We start from the raw sequence: 25,026 nt of genomic DNA on the forward strand, positions 1-25,026 counted from the left end.
TTTTTTAATCTTACACAGATGCCAGATAATCAGAAGCTTGGTTTGTTGGAAGCATTATTAAAGATTGGCGATTGGCAGCATGCACAGAACATTATGGATCAAATGCCACCATTTTATGCTTCTGCCCATAAACCAATAGCTGTTGCACTATGCCATTTGATTCATGCCACAATTGAACCTTTGTATCGCAGGTAAATATTTAATATTTGCCTATTTTTCATTGATATAATTTTTCATGTGCAAGTGAATGTATTCTGTATACATATAAGTGTTGCAAAAGGTTTTGTATTTTTTTCTGTATTCAGTCTTTTGTGTAAGAGAACCCTCAGGCAGTAGAAGGGTTTATTATATTGTGGTAGTGAATGATGCTTAGTGGACTTTTTTTTTGGTGATTTTGGACCTGTACCTACTAACTTTTACTTTTACCTTCGATCAGAGGGCCCATTTGCTTTTCTGCTGCTGGAATTCAACTTGGAGCAAAGAGGAGAACTTTCCAGGGACTTTGTAGATGGTTTCTGGGTATTCAGTCAGTGTTGAGAGTATTTTCTGCTTTACCAGCATCCTAACTGTACAATCCTTTAAATGTCCTGTGTCTGCTGCTGGAGTGGGTGATGAGAGCAAATGATCTGTCAGCTTGATGACCCATAATGCCCCCTCTGTGCGATTACGTTAACACCTGACCCCCCCCCCCCCCGGCTGCCCCTTCTCTGGAAGGTAGTGGCAGTATGTATAGCTGACTCCACCCCTCCCTTCCAGATTGGGCAACCCATCCTCTGTATCTGTACCACTGGCATCTGGCACTTTACCTGTTCATGTCAAGTCAGTCTTGTAGCCTGGGCCCGATCAGGTCTTTATTGTGTATGTCATCAGCATTGCAGTTAAGAATTATGTGTTCATTTTAAACTAACTAATCATTTGAACGTGTTTGCAAACAATAAATGTTAAGTTGTCTATCTCGCCTTCATTCTTGCTGGATGGGTTCGGAGCCGACCTCCACTGTAAAAGCTCGAGAGTTGGTTCCACCGGCTCGAGGCTCCCCTTATATCCCACAATGCTAGGCGAGAGTTACCCCAGATCTCGTTTGCTGCTACAGCTTCGAGGTTGGTTGCTTCTACCGGTTCCTGGTGAGTGTTAGCTTTTTCTTCAAAAAGTTACTCTTTTTTCCCCTTTTTAACTCTTTTCTTCCTAGATTAGTGTAGAACACTGAGACTTTTTCCCCGACCCTATTTTTCCCCGTTTTCTTACTAAAAGAACTTGGTTCTTCCTTTGGGCCTTTGGCCTTCCCTTCCCTAGGGAGTGTTTGTGTAGTTGCTTTAACCTTTTGTACTTAAGTATTAGTATTTTTGGCTAAAATTATTATTATTTTAGTATTACTAATTTTTGCTGACAGGGTATAACTGTGTGTTTGGGTGTGTGTTAGTGTACACCTGTCAGTTAGGAAATGTCAAAAGAAGCAAAGGTCTCGATTCAAGAAGTGTGATGCGTGCTGTCAGAAAATGTCTCTGACAGACGCTCACACTTCTTGTGTCTATTGTCTGGGGCCTTTGCACCTGCAGGACTCCTGTGCTGTGTGCCATGGCTTCAGCCCCAGGGTCCTGCAGGAAAGAAAAACAAGTTGATTGAGAGCTTGTTGAAGCCAGAGGATTCCCTGTCAGTTTCAACAGGGAAGCCCTCTACATCGAGGTCTTGGCTCCGGCTTCTGAGCCGAGACCTCAGGTTGTTCAACCTTTGCCTTTATCGGCTCCGGCTGGAGCCGATAAGACTCAGTCCACAGTTTCTGTGGCGGCGGCCGAGGTTATCGAGGTACCCGTGTCGGCTCCGACAAGATCTTGAGCCGACAACCAGAAAGAGGTCTAGGTCACCTTCTCTTGGCTGCGTTCATTCGGCTCCAGGATCTCCCTGCTGTCTGAACGGAGCCAAAGGTCTCATTCCTCTAGGTCGCCGAGGCTTTCCGATCATGACCTTCAGAGGGTGGTGAGTCGACTACTTAAGTCCGAGGCACTAGCCCAGATGCTTCAGAGCCCGACTCATCAGTCGGTGCCTGCCCCGGTCCATCAACTCTTTCCTCCTTCGACTCTTTAGAGTTCGAGCGGGTCGTGTCGGAACCGAGACTGTGGTCACCGGAGCCGAGACAATTGTCTTCGGCTCCGTCGTCGGCTCCGTTTTCTTCCTTGGAGGAATCTCGGCGCCGGACTTCCTCGTCGGCTCGAGGGGTGAGTGGCATCGGACCCTTGTCCGACCCCTCTCCCTCTCGGTGCGAGTTCAGCTCCGACATCGACCTCGGAGCCATCACTGTCGGTGCCGAGGGGTCCTTAGCTCCTCGGGCGGGACCTCTGGCTCTGCCTGACAGGGGTGCATTCAAGGTCATGCGGAGTGTGTTAGAGCCTGGCTCTACTCCACAGTCTGCTCCGTCAGCCTCCCTCTATGCTGCCTCAGGACTCACTCCCTCATCCCGGACCGCAGAGAGCCAGCTCCTCTGGAGCCCCTGTGGGGATTTCATCCTCTTCCGAGGCCTCTCCTCATTTGGCAGAAGAGCCCCCTCGGAAGAGGAAGTGCAAGAGGAAGCACATTGACTCACCTGAGTCTATCACGTCGGACACAGATCTGGATGATTCTGGGGGTTCCCCGTTCCCCTTCTGAAGATGTCTCATTTGCAGACATTCTGGAGATCCTGAAACAGAGGGGAAATTGGCCAGCCCGCAACCCTTCGGAATCTGTGTATCTTGAGGCGTTTGGCTCGCCCTTCCACCTCCTGGGTGTCCCACCCCCTCATGCAGGTGGTTGTTAAGAAGGGATGGGCGGCTCCTGATTCAGTGGACCCCACTCCCAGGAGACCCTCCAAATTCATCACAGCTCCATCAGACAAGCAATTTTTATCAAAAGGAGTTTCTGTGGATGCTATGGTGGTAGCTGCCGCCACAAAGAAGGAACTGGCTGATCCTTCAGTGCCTGTCCATCCACCTAACAAGGAATCTAGGTCCATGGATACGGATGTTCTCAGCGACATTTACCATGCGTCGCTGAATTACCTGTGCCATTTCACTCGTCTTCAAAGGGACTTGATCAAGGAAGCGAGTGAAATGTTAAAGGACCTACAGCTGCGGGTTTCAAGAGAAAATGAACACGCAGCTGGCTACCCTAATTCCATATCCAACTCCTCCGTGCGCCTCCTCTCTTTTGTGGCCGATGGAGCGAGCAGAGCCGCAGGGACAGGGGTAGCCTTCTGGATGCGGCTATGCAACTGCGGAACCTTTCAAGACGTCTTTCACGAACTCCCTTTTGATGGATCATCTCTTTGGTCCTCAAGTGAAAGAAAGCCTGAGGAGGAGCAAGACTGATGGCAACACCCTTTCTGCCGTCGGAGTCCGTTGACTCCTTCTAGGCCTTACCCCAAAGGCCAGAAGGGTGGGAAGATGTGGTTCCGTAAACAATCTCAAGGGACTTCGCCTGACGACAGAGTCGTTTCCTACCAAAGGCAGAGGTGGGAATAACAATGGTAGACGCCCTAGGGGCAGGGGGTCCGCAGAACCAGGGCAATCGAAGCCTTTCCTGACAAGCCCTTTCAGCATCCCTGAGGTGTTGCCCGACTGCCCATCTTCGGAGGCAGTCGGTGGAAGATTGTCACTGTACCCAGAAGCCTGGCTATCCCTGACTCAAGACAAATGGGTACAGTCCATCATTTCAAGGCTATTCTATCCCCTTTCTTCGTTTTCCAAATCAGTCAAAAAATCCTTCCAGATGTTCCACCGCTCAAAGGGATATAGCAGCTTTGGAAATTTCAAAACTGCTTGCAAAAGAGCAATTCAGTCAGTGCCAGCAGACCAACAAGGATCCGGAATCTACTCAAGGTTCTTTTAGTTCCAAAGAAAACAGGGGACTGGAGACCGATTTTGGATCTCAGTGTCTTGAACAAATCAGTCAAGAAAACAAGATTGATGGTCACGCTGCAATCCATTCTTCCCCTTTTGGGCAAAGGAAACTGGATGTGCTCTATAGACCTTCGTATCACATAAAATGAACAGACGCTCCAGAAGATTCCTCCGCTTCAGGCTGGGAACCAGTCATTTTCAGTTCAGGGCCCTGCCCTTTGGTCTCACCACTGCCCCGGTGTTTACCAAATGCATGGCAGTGGTAGCTTCTCACCTGAGACGACAAGGATTCCAGGTGTTTCCATATTTGGACGACTGGCTTCTCACAGCTCCCACCAAGCATCTCCTTTTGATGGCCAGAGATTATACTTTTCGCTTGTCAAAACTGGGTATTTCAATAAATTGCGAAAAGTCTGTTTCTATTACCTACATAGGCGCAAATTTAGATACTATAAACATGTCTGCAACGCTAACGAACCAAAGGATATCAGACATTCACAAATTGGTGTCACTTCTTCTCAACAACAACAGAGCCAAAGCCAGGTTAGTTCTAAAGGTGTTGGGAATCATGGCAGCGCCATACCTCTCCTCCCATTGGCCAGATACCACATGCGGATCCTTCAGTGGATGCTTTTTCTCAATGGTCATACCAGGAACTTCCAATGTCTCACACCATTATGATCAGCAAAAGCATCTCATGTGGTGGATGTCTTCCCCCCCAGCTCCTGTCGGGAAGACCATTTGTTCCACCTCCTCCGGTTGCTACTCTGACAACGGATGCCTCCCTGATCGGGTGGGGGCATTATCAGGGCAGGACAGTCCAGGGCACATGGCAACCAAACGAATGCCACTTGCACATAAATGTTCTGGAGATGAGAGCAGTGCTTTTAGCGTTGCAAGCCCTTCAAGACTCTCTTCCCTTAGGAACGATTGCAATCCAGACAGACAATATGTCTGTAGTGTGGTACATCAACAAACAAGGCGGAACCAGATCATACCCTGTGTCGAGAAGCACTCAGACTGTGGCAATGGGCGATTTCTTCTCAGCGTTTTCTGATAGCAACGCACATCCCGGAAGTCCAATCACATTGCGGACAAGTTGAGCAGAGCTATACTCATGCCTCACGAGTGGTCTCTGAAAGACTCTGTAGTGAGAGAGATATTTCTCAAGTGGTGTCAGCCTTGCTGCGATCTTTTTGCTACTCCCCAAAACAGCAAGTGCAGAGAATACTTCACTCTATTCCCTTTACCAGGCCAACCCACCAGGGACGCTCTAGTCCAAGTTTGGCCCCGGGGACTTCTGTATGCATTTCCTCCTTTCCCTCTGATCTCTCAAGTAATACAGAAAGCTATCGCTCAGAAGGCCTCATTGATCCTCATTGCTCCTTACTGGCCTCGACAAGTGTGGTTCCCTTTCTACATCGTTTCTCTTGGAGCGACCGTGGAGTCTGGACCTAGTTCCAGATCTTTTGATCCACCAATCGGGTCAGTTTCATCGCCTCCCTCTCTGAACCTCACTGCTTGGTTCCTCCAGTTCCAACCGTAGCCAGGCTTCCTCATTTATCTCACTCGGTTAGAGATATATTGATAGCTTCCCATAAATCTTCCACTCGAAGATTTATTTGAGTAAGTGGAAACGCTTCTCATATTGGGCACAAGGAAAGGACATAGATCCTTTCACCGCTTCCATCCAACTAGTCCTTGATTTTCTAGCTGAACTCTTCCATGCAGGTTCATCTCCATCTACTCTTAAGGTTCAATTGGCAGCTATTTCTAATTTTCATGTGGGCATTTCTGAATCTGCCCTAATGTCCCACAAACTTTGCAAAGCCTTTTTGAAAGGAGTTTTTCTTCTCAGACCTCCTATAAGAAATCCTCCTTCTCCTTGGGACCTAAATTTAGTTCTTGCTTCTTTGATTCTTTCCCCTTTCGAACCTGCAGCTTCATGTTCCTTGAAATTATTATCATGGAAAACTCTCTTTCTGGTGGCTATCACATCAGCTAGAAGAATTTCAGAACTTCAAGCACTCAGTTGTCGTTCTCCTTATCTTTTGTTCCATAAGGACAGAGTTTCCTTACGAACTAACCCGTCCTTTTTGCCTAAGGTGGTTTCAACATCAAATCTAAACCAAAGCATTGACCTCCCTGTCTTTTTCCCAGAGTATTCAAATAGGTCTGAACAAAAATTACACTGCCTTGGATGTTCATCGTCAATTAAGGTACTACTTGGACAGGACGAAACAATTCAGAAAATCTGATCAGCTGTTTGTCTCCTATTGGGAAAGCAGAAAGGGACTTCCAGTTTCAAAGGTATCATTATCCAGATGGCTAACATCTCTGATTACCCTTGTTTATGAGATTAGACACCAAAAACTGCCTAATAAACCTAAAGCCCATTCCACCAGAGCTTTGGCTACTTCTCTAGCCTTCCAAGACAGACTGCCTATTGACACCATTTGTGCAGCGGCTACTTGGGCTACTCCTCACACTTTTATTTCCCATTATAAGTTGGATTTAGCTTCTAGGCATAGAGCTAATTTTGGTTCCACTGTTCTCAGGAGTCTGTTCCGTTAGGCCACCGGGACAAGGTGCTAGGGACGGTCCCATCCAGCAAGAATGAAGGCGAGATAGACAATATAGAAGTTATGTTCTTACCATAACGTCCATGTTAGTTGTCTTCTTCTCGCCTTCTTCTCCCCTCCTTCCCCTGGCCTGGACAGACCTAGAGGAGTTGTGATCGTGACCTCTCTTTCTACCACCTCTTTCTTAGTCATATGCTATTATGCATATTTCTTGGTTCAGGATGTAGGTCACCCTTTTTTCTTCCTGTTGTTAGAGGTGGATTCTGTTTTACAGTTATACTGTTATAAGCTGGGGTTAGCTTACAAACGAGATCTGAGGTAACTCTCGCCTAGCATTGTGGGATACGGTGGAACCAACTCTCGAGCTTTTACAGTGAACCCATCCAGCAAGAAGAAGGCGAGAAGAAGACAACTAACATGGAACGTTATGGTAAGAACATAACTTCTATTTAATCCTTTTCCAGTGGGTTCCCTATTTCTTTATATGTTATGTAAATGTGTTGACTGGGTTATTCCACTGATCTGATAGGACCTGTTTCAGGCTTAGCCTGAGTGTATAATGCAGAAATAGGATGAAGAAAGAGCTTGGGGAGTACAAGCAGTAAAGATGGGAACATAAGAAATCTTTCAAATGTTATTGCATCTGATTAGCACAGTGGCATAGGAGGATAAAGTCCTAAATATGTGCCAGGAGACCCAGGTTCGATTAGCAGCTCAGGAATCTGAGGTGCTGGCAGGAATGGTTTTAGTCTAGGTGTTGACTACTGGGAGGAGTGGTCTGTATGGAAGAGCTGCACTTGGACGTATCAGGTGAAAGCAAATGATGAGGGAAATCCAGAGGTAGTTCATAAGTGAAAAATCTCCTAGTGAAAGCAGTCAGTGGCATAACCATCTAGGGTGCCATTAAGTTCCTTGCCAGCCCTACTGTTAGAATAGAGAAAGTCTGGGGAGCTTGGTAGACATTGTGATAGGGGCTCTGGGGTAAGCTAGAAGCAGGAGTGCCTGGGGTGAGAGACCATCATAGCATTTTAAGTATTAGAGAAATTTGATACGAGTGACAGTGTATTTCTTATTTTTTGTAATTGAAATAAATGAATTCATTAAAAAATCTCCCATGCTAAGAATTAATACAGGCTGTCTAATGTTAGTTCAGTTAATTTACAAATGGTGTAATAAGTTCCAGTAACCAAATTAAGAGACTGACATTGGTATAGGACAGTGGAAGTTATAGATGTGTATATTGTTTCCAAGGCTTTTTCCCCTACAGTTGGTGTTAATTGAAAATGGTAACCAGAGGTGCAACATTTTGTAGTAATGATATTGTGAACAGAATTCATTGTCCATAGCAGGTAAAAGCTTTATCAACTTTTTTATTGGTTTTAGTTAGAAACTAGGCCTAACTGTTGTAGTATTATTGCTGTCATTTGACTGCAGTTGTTGCTTATTTTTTCTGTGTAAATAGTTTTGTCATAGAATCTTATTGCCTTTTGACTGCGTTTTGAGATGTATGAAAAAATATTTAAAAATGTTCACTGTTGCATTCCTCTTGTCATATCCTTGCAGCAGGTAGCCGTAAGGTTGGCCACACTTCCAGAACTATTACATGTCCTTCTATTCATATGCTGCTGTATCCATAACATCAGGGAGTTTGCCTATAGTGAACTTTCGTACATCCGGCCATTATACAAAAGTTAAATGCTACTGCTAGGGCGCATGCGGCATCCTGCGTCTCTCCGAGGATGTCAGCAGTAAATGGATGTCTGGTATAAAGCGGACATCAGCACGCAACCACTTCAGAACCTTTCTGCCGCCTATGTGACTGCCAGCTCCAGTCATCTCTTTCTTGGAAAAAGTGACTGCACCATCCAACTTCAGATAAGTACCTCGTATGGGCTTTTTATATTTTGCTTGCTACTGCTTTGGTTCATGTCAGGTAGGAAGGGCAAGTGTAGCGTTGGAAGGCAAATTCCACACAAAGATTTGCATGAGCTGTGCCTGTTTTGCCGAGGCCAAGAAAATGACCATACCTCTTGTAGTATTTGTCAGGCCTTCGTCCCCAAAACTCTTAGAAGCCGTTTAGCAGCTTTGAAACTTTACGTAGAAAACCATAGACTTAAATGGCTAGCTTTTCATATGGCTCCACCTTCTGGTTCCTTGGATGATCCTTCAGTCAAGAAGGCAAAAACGTCTAGGCCTGAACCGAGTGCTGCACACTCCACTCCACCCATACCTCTCGAGGCGAGTGAAGGCCCGGAGTCTGAGCCGGAGTCCTCGGGTCTTTCTTTGGCAGATATCCTGGAAGAAGCCAATACCACACCCAAGGTCATGTCCTGGAGGGATTCGCAGACATCTGATTCAGTCGCCGAGGGGGAATCAAGGATCATAATTTCCGGGTGCCCAGTTGGGGTCTCTCAAGTCGTATGAGAAGATGTAGCCTCTGATGATGTGGAGTGCCGGCTAGTGTCCGGCCCTCCTACCCTTCATCATATCTCATATTCTTCACCATCGGACTCATAAAAAGGGAAAACAAAAGTCTAAGCTCATCTCTCATCTGTCTACTCCTCCCTTCGAACAGCCTCTGGATTGGCAGGCCTTCACCCAAGGCCTTCTGAATGCCTTCCTGGCCTTGCATCAGGCCCCATCGGCCTCTACCCCTAAGGAATTTACCCCTGACTTCTACTCTGGAGAAGAGGAATCCCTCACTTATTCTTCTTAAATTGCTTCTCCTGTGGGATATGCTTCCCCCAGTGGAGGAGTCCTATGGCACAGACTCCCCAGGAGAGGACTTCACCTTTGGTGAAACTATTACATAAATGTAAAATTTCTTCAAGTGAGACAGCGGCCCGGTCACCGAGACCCAAAAGAGATACTACAAGCTACTCCAATTGGAGGTTTCTAGCCCCTCTGCATTACCCCCCCCCCATACACCCAGCTTTCCTGGATGTCTTCCTGGCTACTACACAAAGTCCTGATTTGTAGCCCCCTCCATCCAAACGTCCAGATAGATTCTATAATGTCCTTGATGAAGCTAAACTCCTGTACAAAGCCCCATCTGCAGACCCTTCATTTGTTACTATGGCTGCTGACAAAATTTCTAAATTACTTCCCTGCATCTCTCTACTGCCCTTAGATAAAGACAGCAGACTCATGGAGCATCTGGGGAAAAAAGTATACACCTCTGCCACCTTAGCAGTAAGAGCCATCAACTACCAAACACACATGGCTAAATATTCTTTGGCTCTGATGGCAGATGTGGTCAAACAATTGGGGGAGCTCCCTGACTCCCCAGCAAAGGCCATAATATCTTCTCTCCTTAATTCCTGCACCCAAGTTACCAAACACACTATTAAGTGCAGCTACGATGCTGTAGAATCTTCATCCAGGGTTGCTGCCTCTGGATCTGTCATCAGGAGATACTCTTGGCTTAGTTTAGAGCCCTTTCCTGATGACATCAAATCTAAACTCCTGGATGCTGCTCTAGACAATTAAGACTTGTTTGGTACATTTGCAGCTAACCTCTTCAGGGCTCTCTAGACTAAAGGCAAGGAAGTAGAAGAACTGAAACATATCTTTATCTCCCCAGTACCACATTTTCAAAGAATTTACCCTGCCAAAACCTCCTTTGTGAGATCCACAGTAGGAAGGTGCCAGCTAAAACCCAAAAGGACCACAGGAATCTGCCCCCTTCTAGGACTGTTCCCTCTTCTTCCAAACAGCACTTTCAGGGGAAGCCTGTGGTTGCCTGTGACTACCAGGCTGTTCACCCAGATACCCCTCTCTCCATGTGTTTCTCCCTATCCCTCCACACTCGGAAACAGATTACCCTGGACTCTTGGGTCCTGTCCGTCCTAAAGCAGGGGGTACTTCATGACTTGGGAGGCCAGACCTACTCTCATGGGCTTGCCTCAAATCCCCCCCCTCCGAGATCAATTACCGTTCTTCCCCCAGTCCTATGGGAACTTCTCGCTCAGGGAACCATTCAGGAAGGCCCTTCTCTTGCAAGAGGGAAAGTGTTCTACTCAGTCTTCCAGGTCCCCAGAAAAGAAGGTCCATGGAGGTCAATTCTGGACTTATCACACCTCAACACCTTCCTCTGAGTTACACCCATTTGGATGCTTTCTCTACCTACTCTTCTGCCTCTGATCCTTCCACAGGCTTTCTTAGTATCCTTGGATATAAAGGATGTCTACTTGCACATCCCAATTCATCCTCTCTCTAGAAAATTCTTCTGCTTCTCAGTTCTGTGCTTTACCATTTGGTGTCTCTACGACCCCAAGAGTATTTATAAAATGTCTGGCTCCAGTCATGGCCTTTGCCAGGACACAGGGAGTACAACTTTTCCAGTACCTCAACGGCATTTTCATTCAGGCTACATGAAATACCATGGCCTTAGAACACTTGGACTGTACCATATCCTCCTTAAGCGGTCTGGGGTTTGGAGTAAACCTCAAAAATCATCCCTGATACCCTAAGGAGGATCAGGTGTTCCTGGGATGTCAGATTCTGACAAGAGAAATGAGGACCTGTCCTTCCCCCAGAAAAAAATGTGATTCTCACAGCTTACTTCAGGGAAATTCTTCCTCTCAAAGCCATGTCAGTTAGTGAATTCCTCAGAATCGTAGGATTCATGGCGTCGACCATCCCCATGGTACCTCTGGCAAGGCTCCACATGAGGAAGTTCCAGTGGTACTTGCGAACAATCTGGAAGCAGCACCATCACCTGGAGTTCACGATTCCTATGTCTGGCTAGGGAACTGAATTTGTGGATAATCCAGATAGTCAAATCCTGGCCTGCCCTTACAACCACTGTCCCCCAACCAGGATCTCTCTACAGATGCATCAGAGACATGGTGGGTTGCAATCTTTGGAGAAGGGAGAGCGAGGAACACATGGACCCTCACTCAACAGAAAGACCATATCAATGTCAATGATATAAGAGCCTTAATATTGGCCTTGATAATTTTCAAGGATCAGCTTCTAGCAGGCACTCTGAGGTAGTACACAGACAACACTACAGTGCTGTGGTACATCAACAAACTGGGGGGCAAGGTCCTACCTCCTCTGCAGCATGACACTGCAAGTTTGGGAAATATCCATGGAAAAACAGATCCTACTCCAAGCAGTATACATCCCTTCTGCAGACAATGTAATGGCGGATTCATTAAGCAGGATCTTGACCCTGTCTCACAAGTGGATGCTGAACAGGGATGTGTTTCTGGACCTGGTTCATCAATGGGGTATTCCAGATGTGGATCTCTTTGCCTCCCCTATGAACAGATCGCTCCTAAACTTCTGCTCCAGGGCACCACACCCATAAGCATGGAAGGTGGATGCTCTTTCTGTCCCCTGGAAAGAGATGTACGCTGATGCATTCCCCCCTTCCCTCTCATACAGAGTACCCTACTGAAAATTCAAAAGGAATAGCCTCAAATCTTCCTGGTGACTCCCTGTTGGCCAAGGCAGCATTGGTTCCCCCTATTACTACATGTAGCCTAGGGCAGTCACCACAAGTTACCCCACTGAATGGACTTACTCACACAGGAGAAGGGGAACACTCTTACACCCCCAACTGTCCACACTGAATCTTACACTGTGAATGGTAGGGAGCTGATTCCTTTCAGACACCTATACACAGAGGACGTGCTTCAGGTTTTGCAGGAGGCCAGGAAACCAACTACAGGGAATCTTACCCAAGTGGAAGAGATTTTCTATATGGTGTCAGAAAAACAACTTACAACCACTTACGGCAGAGCCCCCAGTGGTGTCCTACCTGTGTGACCTAATGAAGTCTCTACTTTCCTACTACTCCATTACAACCCATCTGTCTGCCATCTCAGCTTCCCTGCCCCTAGTGCCACCTTTGGCTTCAAGGTTAGAAGTCAAGCTCGTTTTGAAAGGGGCACTACTACTCAGGCTCCCAAGGAAGCCCATTCTGCCTCCTTGGGATCTAAATTTTGTCCTGGAGAAATTGTCACACACCCTTTGAACCAGCCAAAGACTGCTCCCTCCCAGCACTGTCCTTGGAAAACAATAGTCTTGGTGGCTATCACTTCAGCCAGAATGGTTTCGGAACTCCAGGCCCTTATGGCCTCTTCCCCTTTCACTGTCTTCCACAAGGGTAGCCTATGCTTAAGTACTAACCCAACCTTCATGCCTAAAGTGGTCAATTAGTTGTCCTTGAATCAGGTATTAATCTGCCAACCTTTTTTCCCCCTCCACAAAACCCAGCAGAAAGGATACTTCTCTGCTTAGATGTACACAGACAACTCACATACTATTTGGGCAAGACCAAACCCATCTGCAAGTCTGACAAGCTCTTCATCTCATCACCCAAGAGCCATGGGGTACCCTGTTTCCAAGCAAACCATATCCTGTTGGATATCTAAAACCATCTGTTACACAACACATGGTAAGTCGCTCTCCTCTCCCGTCAAGGCACACTCCTCTAAGTCAGTGTCCTCTTCAGGGGCATTTTTTAAAGGTTTGGCCACAGCAGCTGCTGTTGAAGCAGTTACATGGTACTTTGTACACATATTCACTAAGCAGTACAGACTGGACATTGTTTCTAGAGCCAGAGCAGGATTTGACAGAGCCATCCTCCATAGGTTCGTGGAAAGTGCTTCTGGTCCTTCACCCCTCTCTTAGGACAGGAGCTTTTGCATTCTCCTTGATATGGATACAGCAGCATATTGAATAGAAGGGCACAGTATTGTTGTGTAAGAACTTACCATAACTTTAGATGTCCTTTTCTGCTGTATAGTTTCCCACCTAGCCTTCTTCCCCCTGCACTTGCCTGTCTCCTGGAGTACCCGCTCCATAGCCACTGACAGCGGCTGCATTCAGTTCTGAAGTGGTTGTGTGCTGATGTCTGCTTTCTACCCGACGTCCGTTTACGACCGACGTCCTCGAGGTGAGATGTGGGATGTTGCAAGCACCCTAGCGGTAGCATTTAACTTGTGTGTAATGGCCGAGCGTACGAGAGTTCACCAGAGGCAAAACTCCCTGATGTTATGGATACACCAGCATATAGAAGAGAAGGATATCTAAAGTTATGGTACGTTCTTGCACAGTATAAAATAGAAAAAAAGCCAGCAGACTGGATCCTTGGCAATAAATCCATTTATTAATATAGACAGCAAAGGAAAAACAGACTGGTTTCGGCTGGTCAATACTACACAGCCTTCTTCAGTGTAAAACATTCTAACCAAATGCTGTCATTTATATTTCAAACAAAAATACATGATTGGTTCAGCCTAAAACTGCTCATTGAGTCCCGGTGAAAACAATCCACCTAGCTTAATGATCCATTTCTTTTCTTTGGAACTTAGTAAAGAATGCCAACCTGTTTTATTTTGTTTTTTACCTTTAATTATATCAATGATTGTAAACGAAAAGTTTGCAGTTGGATGTATAACATGGTGTTTATACAAAGCATTATGAACTCTACCCTTCCTAATGTTACTGATGTGTTCAGAAATCCTGAATCTGATTGGCCTGGAGGTTTGTCCTACATAAAATGACCCACATGTGCATGTTGCCAAATAAATAACCCAATCCGAGCTACAATTGGCAAAAAACCTAATATCATACACTATAGGGGAATTTTTACTTGAAAATTGTTTTGTTTTGCTTACTTTATTGCAATTGACACAATGGCTACAAGGATAGCAGCCAGTTAGAATACCTCCTGTAAGTGTAGTTTGTAAGAATTCAGAATGAGTCAGACTCATGGGGATGCTTGTAATGATTAAAACAACTGCTTAGATTCCTACCTTTTCTGAAAGAGAAAAGGCATCTATTGGGAATGATGTTGAATATTTCATGGTCATATTGCAAAATATTCCAATGCCTATGTACACTCTGTATAAGATTATCCGAATTCCTGCCAAAGGTGGTAGTGAACCTCATTGGTTGTTTGACACTGTTGTCTTGCTCCTTATAAGAATAATAGCTCATTTCTTCTGAGCTTGTTAACCTTATTACTGGCATCAAAAACATTGCCCATTTTGTAGCCCCTACATCTAAATCTATTTATAAGGTCCCTACTCTGCTCCTGGTATGAAGATTCATCGGAACATATCCTTTTCATTCTAATGAATTGTGATTTGGGTATGTTCTTGGCAATATGTGGTGGATGGAAACTGGAAGCGTGAAGAATAGTATTATATTCAGGGTGTTTTCTGAACACCTTAGTACTTAAAGTATTGTCTGAAAATCTGGTAACCAGAACATCCAAGAAGGTGATAGTCTTAGTATCCTGATGTGTAATGTGAAATGAAGACCCCATTTATTGTTGTTCAAATAGGCCAAAAAAATCAAACAATTCCTCAAGTCCCTCTCTCCATACCAAAACAGGTTGGCATTCTTTATTAAGTTCCAAAGAAAAGAAATGGATTATTAAGCTAGGTGGATTGTTTCCACCGGGACTCAATGAGCAGTTTTAGGCTGAACCAATCAAGTATTTTTGTTTGAAATATAAATGACAGCATTTGGTTAGAATGTTTTACACTGAAGAAGGCTTTGTAGTATTGACCAACTGAAACCGGTCTGTTTTTCCTTTGCTGTCTATATTAATAAATGGATTTATTGCCAAGGATCCAGTCTGCTGGCTTTTTTTCTATGTTTTACTTGAATTTTCCATGAAGCCGTGCAGTTGCACCCGCGCAGGAGGGACTCTTTTGCTGTTTCATTACGTTTTACGTCCTGCTGGGAGCCTGGTCCTGGTGCAGTCTGTAGTTTTTCTACAGCCTTAGTATTTTTCGCTTATATTTTTTGTTCGCCCTAAGACTACTTTGAATTACTATGTTGTGCCAGCCTGATTATCTTGGGTTTATGCCCAATTAGCATTTACATGGTGGATTTTTTTCTATTTTTGTATTTTTGAACATTTGCGATAATTTCGTATTCTGAAGGATCGTGGGCGCCATTTTGTGGTGTTCGAACTGGTGGTTGTGTATCGGAGTGTTTACCTACTGCTGGAATCACCAACTTATGGGTTTTTTCAACTGTTTGGATGGTCTTGGGATTTACGACCAGGGATTACATGCTTCAGAACCATTGGAATTATTTACGATATATATTGGTTGGATGTGGTTTATGGTTATACATTGAGGTACGTTCTGCATTATTACTCACATTTTCAGCTTAGATACACTTTTGGGTGAGTGGATTTGTCTTTTATGAACTGGGACTCTGAGAACATCACGCTTGGCCCTGTATGATCCAACAAAGTCATATTGGGACAATTTGAACTGGATGGGACTTTACGAACGTCTTTTAAGAAGTGTTTCCAACCGCTTTGGTCCTGGTTGGACTTTGTATGACTTTGTGTTTTTTTGTTATTTGGGATTTCAATTTCACTTCGGCAGTTTATTTATTTTGATTGTATTCTACATTATTATCTGATTTGCAGGGTACCATTATATGAGTCAATTTGACCATTTATGCAATTGCTGGTTTATGGTGTCATGTTAGTACAGCATTTAATAACTTTTTTTGTTTTGATTTCTCATTTTATCGCATGTTGATGCATATATATTTTGTTTCATATGATTTATATGGGTCAATTGCTCTATTTATAGCCATTTTATTTACATTACGTGATGCATATGTGAATCGCTAACATACTCTAGGGGAGGTTGGTTTGATCATATGTCATTTCATTTGAAAGGTTATTCTTTGACAATACTTGTTGTAAACCAACAGGTATTGACCTAATAGTTCTGTTGATTTTCACGCAGTGCAATTAGGCTGAGCCTTGTTTTCTGACTGATTATTTTACATCATAGTGGGGTTAATCGTATGGTGGGATGTGTGTCCTTTATGTCTCTTGGGCTTCGGTCCAGTATTATAATTCTTGAGGTCATACCACTTTGATAAATATATTTTTTATATTCCCAATATATGGTGCTTGAATATGCCTTCTATACACTCTGTCTTTTTCATGTTTTAGGGCTTCGCACTTACTTGGTTGGATTTTCATCCAGTTTATTCTGAGTTTTTGATTGAATTTATACTATTTGGAGATGTAGCATGTGTACTCATAAGTCTATTTTGGCTATTATGGTCTCCTTACCAAAACTTTTTTAGGTGGGCCATTGACGTAGCTGGTTTAGCTATTATTGTCGATTTCGCATCACCCTTACTGTGCCTTTTGTTTGTGAGTGGTGACAGATATTTTTATACATGGATCTCTTAAGTTTGGTCTCTGGTCTATCGTCAGACCGTGAGGACCTTAGGGTTTTCGGACTGGGATCCGTTTCAGAGGGTTCCAACATGGAAGAGCCGGGTTGTCTCAGAGACCGTATGCAATGTTGCTTTTGACAAATTACATAAACATTTGAGGACATTAAGATCCAACGTTTGGCACTCCAAACTATTCAAGGCATATATTTCCAAGGACATAACACCACGTGGTCTGAGTAAGAATTCAGCCTCTTGTCAGTGAAATTGATGATGAACTCACTAATGAATGGGCCGGCATTCAACATCAAGCCAGAATGTTTTTTGTTAAAGCTCTGGCTAAATTCTATGAACGTGTAATTGACAGAGCGGTTAACATAGTGTTGGGACTAGTTAATGAGGTTAAACCCTTTGAGGGGGAACCATTTTTTAATAAAAATATTACCAAAGTGGCTTCTGACCTCAACAATTTCATAGGTTCATAGGTTCATACTAGGCTATCTGCCCAAGGGCATTTATAAGCCTAGCCCATAGTTATTTAGTTTTCGCCACCCCTTTAGTTTGAATAAAACTATGCCTATTATTTTGCTGTGCCTCTGTCAAGCAGTGACACTGAAGTAATCCCTGGGGTATATCTGCGATCCCCCATCCACTGGTCAAGATTCCTCTTGAACAAGGCCAGCGAGGTGCTCTGCCTCACATGTACCGGGATTTTGTTCCACAGCATAGGGAGTCTCTGGGTGATGAATCTGTCCCTCCAGCATGTTCTATTAATAACCGTGTCAAGGTTTAAGTCTCCCGCCCTTGTGGTTCTGAGGGATCTAGATTTTTGAGGTGAAGCATATTCATCAAATCAGGGTTTGACATGGCCTTATATGTCAGGCACAGGTCACCTCTGAGCAAGCGGTATGAGACTGAATAGAGCTGGAGTTCTTTCAGTCGGGCAGCATAAGACATATTTTTGAGACCCTTTATCCTTTTGGTGAGGAACTTTTGGGGCCTTTCCAGCTGCTGCAGGTGTCTGGTCAGATAGATTCGAATGGGGCATTGTACTCAATCATAGGTCTAATGAGTGATGAGTACAGGGGCGATGACCTCCCTTGATCTAGATGTGAATCCCTTCATGATCAGGTGGGCAATGTAGAAGGTTTTCCTAACTACTTTAGCAACATGAGTGTCAAGCGAAGGCTACTGTCAACCTGGGTCCCCAGATCCCTGATGACTTCTTCTGTGCTCAGTGGATTGCCACCTATATGGTAGCTAGGGGTAACCTTGTTTTTCCCGAAGGGTATGACTATGCATTTCTTGGCATTTAACTTTAGGCCATGGCTCCGGCACCAGTTATCCATTTCTGTGAGGCCCTTCTGAAGGATATCTGTGTCAGATGTGTTTTCGACTATGGCGCCCAGTTTGCAGTCATCTGCAAACTTTGTCAGCCTTAACCCTCCTGTGTTTGCTTGTACTTCAGAAAAGTAGATGCCGAACAAGAGTGGACCCAGGACTGAGCCCTGTGGGACACCACTTGTGACAGGCTTTGAGTCTGACATGGCTCCAGCAACTCTGACCCTGTGGGTTCTGTCACTTAGCCAGTTTGCAACCCATCTTGTGATGTATGGGTTTACATTCAAGCTGATGAGTTTTTGATGATACCTGAGTGGGGTATTGTGTCGAAGGCCTTTGCCAGGTCAAGGTAGGCTGTATGGACTGCCTTTCCTCATCAATGGCCTTGGTGACTGTCTTGAAAAAGTCAACCAAGTTTAAAAGGCATGATCTGCCTTTGACAAAGCCAAACTGGGTTGGATCCAAAGTCTGCAAGTTCCCTATGTCTTTATTTATGAGTTCCATTATGATCCTCTCCATGGCTTTGCAGATAAGGCTTGTCAAGCTAATGGGACGGTAATTTCCAGGGTCGGTGGAGGCACCGCCCTTGTGAAGTGGGACCACAGTCGCCGGCGCCACTCCTTGGGTACGTATCCTGAGGTGAGGCTAAGATTAAACAGCTGTCCTAACTGCGGGTTTAATTCCTCATTGAGTTCATGGAGCACACAGCCGGGGACACCATCCGTCCCATGGATGCTGTGTTTTTGCTTTGGAGAGAGCAGTTCTCACCTGGGCATTGGAGATGTTTGGGGCTACAATCCTCTGGTATAGATATCTCTCCTTTTGGGGGGGAGGGGGGGGAGACGTTTGCACTGAACCTGTCAGCCAGTATGTTGGCAATGTGTGTAGGTTCAGTAATCTTCACATCATTTTGAACTAATTCTGAGCATATCTGGGAGTTTCCTCCTAGGTTTCTAACATAGCTAAAGAAGGCCTTATGATTGTCTTTTGAATCCTTGGAGATTTTTCTCTCAAAATTTGCCTTGGATGACTTTATGAGAGCTCTTAGTTTTTTACTTATAATGATCAAGGGTGTCTTACCTTTCAAGGATTTTGCTCTATCTTGTAAGAACAATTGAAATCTAAGAAATCTAAGAAATCTAAGAAAATTAAAAAATTTGAGAGACCAATCAGACTACCAAGGGAGTAACCCTTTTACTATCAGCAAACATGTTAAGTTTCAGCCACAACCAAGTCGTCCTTTCAAAAGGAAAAGACCCAAATCTATATTAAGGAACCGTATCTCTGATACGGGATCATCTACGGATGAATTTTCATCTTGCACTGAGAATGACTCACAGACTGCATCAGGATCACCTTCTCCCAAAAGAATCTCCCCTAGTGTCCCTTTAGGCCCAAATACCAATGAGGGGGTAGGAAACATAAAGCAAATAAACAGCATTCAGGGCTTGCTCAAACTGGCGATGCAGAACTAAATGTGTCTAACCAAAATGTTTTAAACTTATCTGATCATGTTTTAACACCTACTGAACTGATGGCTCTAAATAAAGGCTTAACATTTGTACCAGGCTTTTTTGTACCAGAAGATACTTTTGCACAAGATGTTGTGTCTTTTTGTAGACTGCTTAATTTAAGATTATTTTTTGGTGATAATGACTAACTATACTTATGATAAATTTGTGTATCATAAATCTCAATTTTCGCCTCCCATGCATCCTGCTGTTTTACAATTTCAAAATAATATTCTCAAAGATTTACATTTTTATAGGTCGGACTTTCGCTCAAAACCCAATAACATGTCCATGAAAGAAAAACTTGCTATACAGGAACTACAGAATAATCATAACATTGTTATTTCAGCTGATAAGGGTGGAGCTGTTGTGGTTTTGAACTGGCTTGCCTATGATCAGGAAGCCAAAAGACAACTCTCAGATGAGAAATATTATGCTGAGATGGCTATTAATCCTACCATGAAGTTTTAAAAAAGAGATTGAGGATTTTTTGTTGCATGCTAGGGATGCTGCCATTATTGATAGCGAAGTTATGCACCAACTTTTGGTTCAGGATCCTATGAACCAATATATATACTTTTTACCCAAGATACATAAAGATCCTATCAATCCTCCAGGGAGGCCTATTGTGTCAGGGAGGGGTTATATCACTGAACCGTTGTCTCTTTATCTTAGTAAGCAAGTTAAACCTCTGTTATCTCTTATACGCTCACGTTTACATGATACTACCAACTTTCTGCAAATTATTTCTGAGACACAACTTGAACCTGACTGGCGCATGTGTACCCTTGATGTTAGTGCCCTCTATACCAACATTCCCCATTCTGGTGGCCTGGAGGCTTTGGCCTACTGGCTTAATGAGTCAGGCTTATATCAAGCGGAATATAATGAATTCTTGCTTGACATGGCTGCTCATGTGTTAACAAATGTCTTTTTTTTATCAAGAGATTTGTTATTGGCAGACCAAGGGTACAGCGATGGGGTCTTCATTTGCCCCCATCTATGCCAATTTATTCATGGCCTATGTTGAACAAGATCTCATTTATAACAACCATAATAATATCTATTTGAATCAACTGGATATTTGGAGACGTTACCTTGATGACTGTTGGTTGGTATGGAGAGGGGGACTTGAGGAATTTGATTTTTTGGCCTATTTGAACAACAATAAATGGGGTCTTCATTTCACATTATATCAGGATACTAAGACTATCACCTTCTTGGATGTTCTGGTTACCAGAGTATCATACAGTACTTAAAGTACTAAGGTGTTCAGAAAACACCCTGAATATAATACTATTCTTCATGCCTCCAGTTTCCATCCACCACATATTGCTAAGAACATACCCAAATCACAATTCATTAGAATGAAAAGGATATGTTCTGATGAATCTTCATACCAGGAGCAGAGTAGGGACCTTATAAATAGATTTATATGTAGGGGCTACAAAATGGGCAATGTTTTTGACGCCAGTAATAAGGTTAACAAGCTCAAAAGAAATGAGCTATTATCTTATAAGGAGCTCGACAACAGTGTCAAACAACCAATGAGGTTCACTACCACCTTTGGCAGGAATTCGGATAATCTTATACAGATTGTACATAGGCATTGGAATATTTTGCAATATGACCATGAAATATCCAGCATCATTCCCAATAGATGCCTTTTCTCTTTCAGAAAAGGTAGGAATCTAAGCAGTTGTTTTAATCATTACAAGCATCCCCATGAGTCTGACTCTTCTGAATTCTTACAAACTACATTTACAGGAGGTATTCTAACTGGCTGCTATCCTTGTGGCCATTGTGTCAGTTGCAATAAAGTAAGCAAAACAAAACAATTTTCAAGTAAAAATTCCCCTATAGTGTATGATATTAGGTTTTTTGCCAGTTGTAGCTTGGATTGGGTTATTTATTTGGCAACATTCACATGTGGGTCATTTTATGTAGGACAAACCTCCAGGCCACTCAGATTCCGGATTTCTGAACACATCAGTAACATTAAGAAGGGTAGAGTTCATAATGCTTTGTATAAACACCATGTTATACATCCAACTGCAAACTTTTCGTTTACAATAATTGATATAATTAAAGGTAAAAAACAAAATAAAACAGGTTGGCATTCTTAAGTTCCAAAGAAAAGAAATGGATTATTAAGCTACTTGGATTGTTTCCACCGGGACTCAATGAGCAGTTTTAGGCTGAACCAATCATGTATTTTTGTTTGAAATATAAATGACAGCATTTGGTTAGAATGTTTTACACTGAAGAAGGCTGTGTAGTATTGACCAGCCGAAACCGGTCTGTTTTTCCTTTGCTGTCTATATTAATAAATGGATTTATTGCCAAGGATCCAGTCTGCTGGCTTTTTTCAATTTTTACTTGAATTTTCCATGAAGCCGTGCAGTTGCACCCACGCAGAAGGGACTCTCTTGCTGTTTCATTACGTTCTTGCACAACAATACTTTCCCTACAGTGTTTTGATTTATTACCTCCTGCTGAGACACAAGGATGTCAGTGGTATAAGGAAAACATCAACTAACATTCTTATTTTTCTGTGTCAGGAGTAGGGTGGCATGATTATTGTCAGTTGGCTTGCTTCTGGAAGAAAGACAAGTACTTCCTAGGACAACTTGTTTTGCCTTTTGCCTTTTTTTGGAACTTTGTTAGCAGGTATTCTGATGTCTGGTACTGTTTCTTAATCAGAACGGTTTGTTTGGTGGCTCTGTCTTCTCTGCCCTTTTAGGTTCGCACTGAGGAGAGTGAGAAGCAGAGGTTAATCTCTCTGGAGAGTTTGCAACTGATTAGGGATATTTTCGTGTTTTACCACCGTGGTGTCAGTTAATGTCCACTGAAATCTTTTTGTCCAGAGCAGAACAACACTGAAAAGTGAGAGTGTGAAGCAGTGGTGGATCTGAAGACAGTCTCTTGGATGACTCTTGTTTCCCCCAAATCTGCAAACGCCAAACTCAGTGAGTTGTGTTTCACAGCCTGTGACATGGAAAACTGTTTTAGCTGTGGCCTGTATTGGAACTGCTTGGCAGACGGAGTCACATTTGGCTACTAACATATCTTCCCAAACTGAAGCTAGCAAGAAGCTGTCTGACTGAGTCAGTATGGGTGTCTGACTGCCAGCCTTCTGCTTGTAATTAGCAAGGTAGAGGGCAGTGTCCTCTCAGTCTTAGTTCTTCAGGGTGTTTCCAGAGACCATATAAAGGTCTTATTTGTTTGCATACTAGACAAAGGCCCCCATGGTGGTTTCCCTGGAGATGTGGAGACCTAAAGCACCCAAGACCATACTACGGACAGTCCCTGGGTTAAGGACGAGATCCGTTTTTTTAGTCTGTCCTTAAGTCAAATTCGTATGCAAGTCGAAACACGTACATATGGTTCTTATTAAATGTCAGTAAAATGTTTGCTTCAGTCTAATATTTATTTCACTTTTTCTTTGCATATAAAACGCTAAAAACACTTCCAAACAAAACCATCTTAAACATAATACACTGTATACTGTGGCTATGCTTCCTTACTTCCTATCAACAAAGCTGGTTTAAGGGATCTTGTTGTTAAATGCAGTGTTTGAGGACTTTTTCCACACACACACAAACCATACCTGTCAACTGTACAGATCGCGTCAGAATGTCCTGAACTTTGCCTCATATTTTTGGTCCATTTTTCATAAAATTTTGGTTGTTTAGCAAAAGTGGTGGCAAATCATTAAAGACTGAAGTTAGAAAATAATGATTGACGTACCTCTCAACTGCACAGATTTTCACAGAATGACCAGATTTTGGCCGCCTATTTTTTGGTCCGTTTTTCATATGCTTCTGGTTTTCTGGCAGATTAGTGGTAAATCATTACATATTGCAGTTCGAAAATATTGACAGACATTTGAGTTCCAGACTTCATATTCTTCAGAAAATTAATGCTAATGCAAAACCTGTTATCCTATCATCGTTCTAAGTTTGTAAGAGCAATATTTATTAAAACTGTCCATATTTTTGGGTATTTGTCCCACTTTCATTCATGGCTTTGTCCAGATTTTTTGCTCTGAGGTTTAGGGGTAAGACACACACACACTCTTAACCCTACTTTACCTATTCCATAACTAACCCCTTCCCCATATGCGACCACCCACCTGTAAACTGCTGCCAAAGGCTCCCTCACTTGCTTTTACTTTGTCATACACACAGTCACTTTTTCATTCATACCTGCATTCACTCACACATCGCACTTACTCTCCCGATCTCTCACACACAGAGTCACTTCCTCATTCATACGTGCATTCACTCACACATCGCTCTCATTCATACATGCATTCACTCACACATCACGTTCTTTCCCCTTCTCTCTCTCTCTCACACACACACACACACACACACACACACACACACACACACACGCTCAGTTACACACTTTTTTACATTTTAGTGTTTCAAATGTTATGATTTTACAAGATGTTCTTCGTGTGTCACTGTTGCAGTCATTACATTTGGGTAATCCTGCTTGGCAGGTTGCCCTCAGCTGGCCTGAATTCCAAAGTCTTGGGTCCTGCATCAGCTGCCGTCGTCCCTTCCCTGACGTCAGGTCGTCAGGGGTATAAAAGAAGCAGCCAACACAATTTTCTTTAGTCTTTCTTGCCGCGCTGTGCCCAAAGCAGAAGCAGTTCGCAAGTGCCAGTCGTCTGACTCCTGAGATTTTTGAGTTCGAATTTCAGATCCAAAGTCTTCTATAAAGTTAAGTACCCCGTTGGGGAAACTTTTTTCTTGCTCCAGAACCGATGTCAGAAAAAGTTAATTGTATTTCTTGTGGGAAGCAAATAACTCATAAGGACTTTCATTCTTACTGTATTCCTTGCCTAGGCCCTGATCATAACTTTCTGGGTTGTCGGTTTTGTGCTAGATTTAACCAACGCACTGTTAAGCGTCTGTATGATTTTGCTTTAAAGTACTTTGGAAGCAGTTTTAATTATCCAGAAATGTCGTCGGAAAGCCATCAGACTACCGGAGTTCACAAAAAACGCAAAGAAAAAGAAAAACTGCCGAGGCCCAAAACCGACAACGAAGCTTCTCCTAAGCCAGTCGCCGGGTCGCAGGTTCTCAGTGAGTTGCTTTTGCAGCCCGTGACGACCACTACTTTAGAGCTGCAGGCCACTACTGACTCCCACGTGGAGTCGGCCATGCCGCTGGAAACTCAAGGTATTAGAGCCTCGGACACTAATCCTTCAGATGGTTCCGGAGCCGCTGAGCAGGCACCAGCTTCTGAGGGTGTATTCAGACCCAAACATCTATACAGTAAACCGACTTCAAAGGCAAAGACTAAAACTCCTTCAAAGGCAAAGAAGCAAACTCAAGAGCCACGTGGACAGGCCTCTATGCCCAAAAAACAGATGCTCAAAATGGCCGAAGACTTGATTACCTTGATCAGGGGTTCCCATCCCCCTCCTTATAAGAGGCCTAGGCAAGAGACTGACTATGAATCTCCAGATGAGGTTTCCATTTCTTCTGATTCCTCTTCTGATCAGGAATATTCTTTCCCCCCCCT

The 25,026-nt window shown here is 43.7% G+C and overlaps 1 protein-coding gene across 1 annotated transcript in view; it reads left to right on the forward strand.

Annotated features, from left to right (window-relative positions):
- The window catches only part of LOC122789851 (THO complex subunit 2-like), a 2,067,217-nt gene that overhangs the window by 1,047,345 nt on the left and 994,846 nt on the right, over positions 1–25,026 (forward strand). The window contains exon 11 of the mRNA XM_044057285.1: positions 19–191. Coding sequence (XP_043913220.1) covers positions 19–191 — 173 coding nt within the window. The remainder of the gene's footprint in view (positions 1–18; positions 192–25,026) is intronic.

This window comes from Protopterus annectens, chromosome 15.part0 (genome assembly GCF_019279795.1).
Source record: "Protopterus annectens isolate FY-2018-M chromosome 15.part0, PAN1.0, whole genome shotgun sequence".
Taxonomy (NCBI): Eukaryota; Metazoa; Chordata; order Ceratodontiformes; family Protopteridae; genus Protopterus; species Protopterus annectens.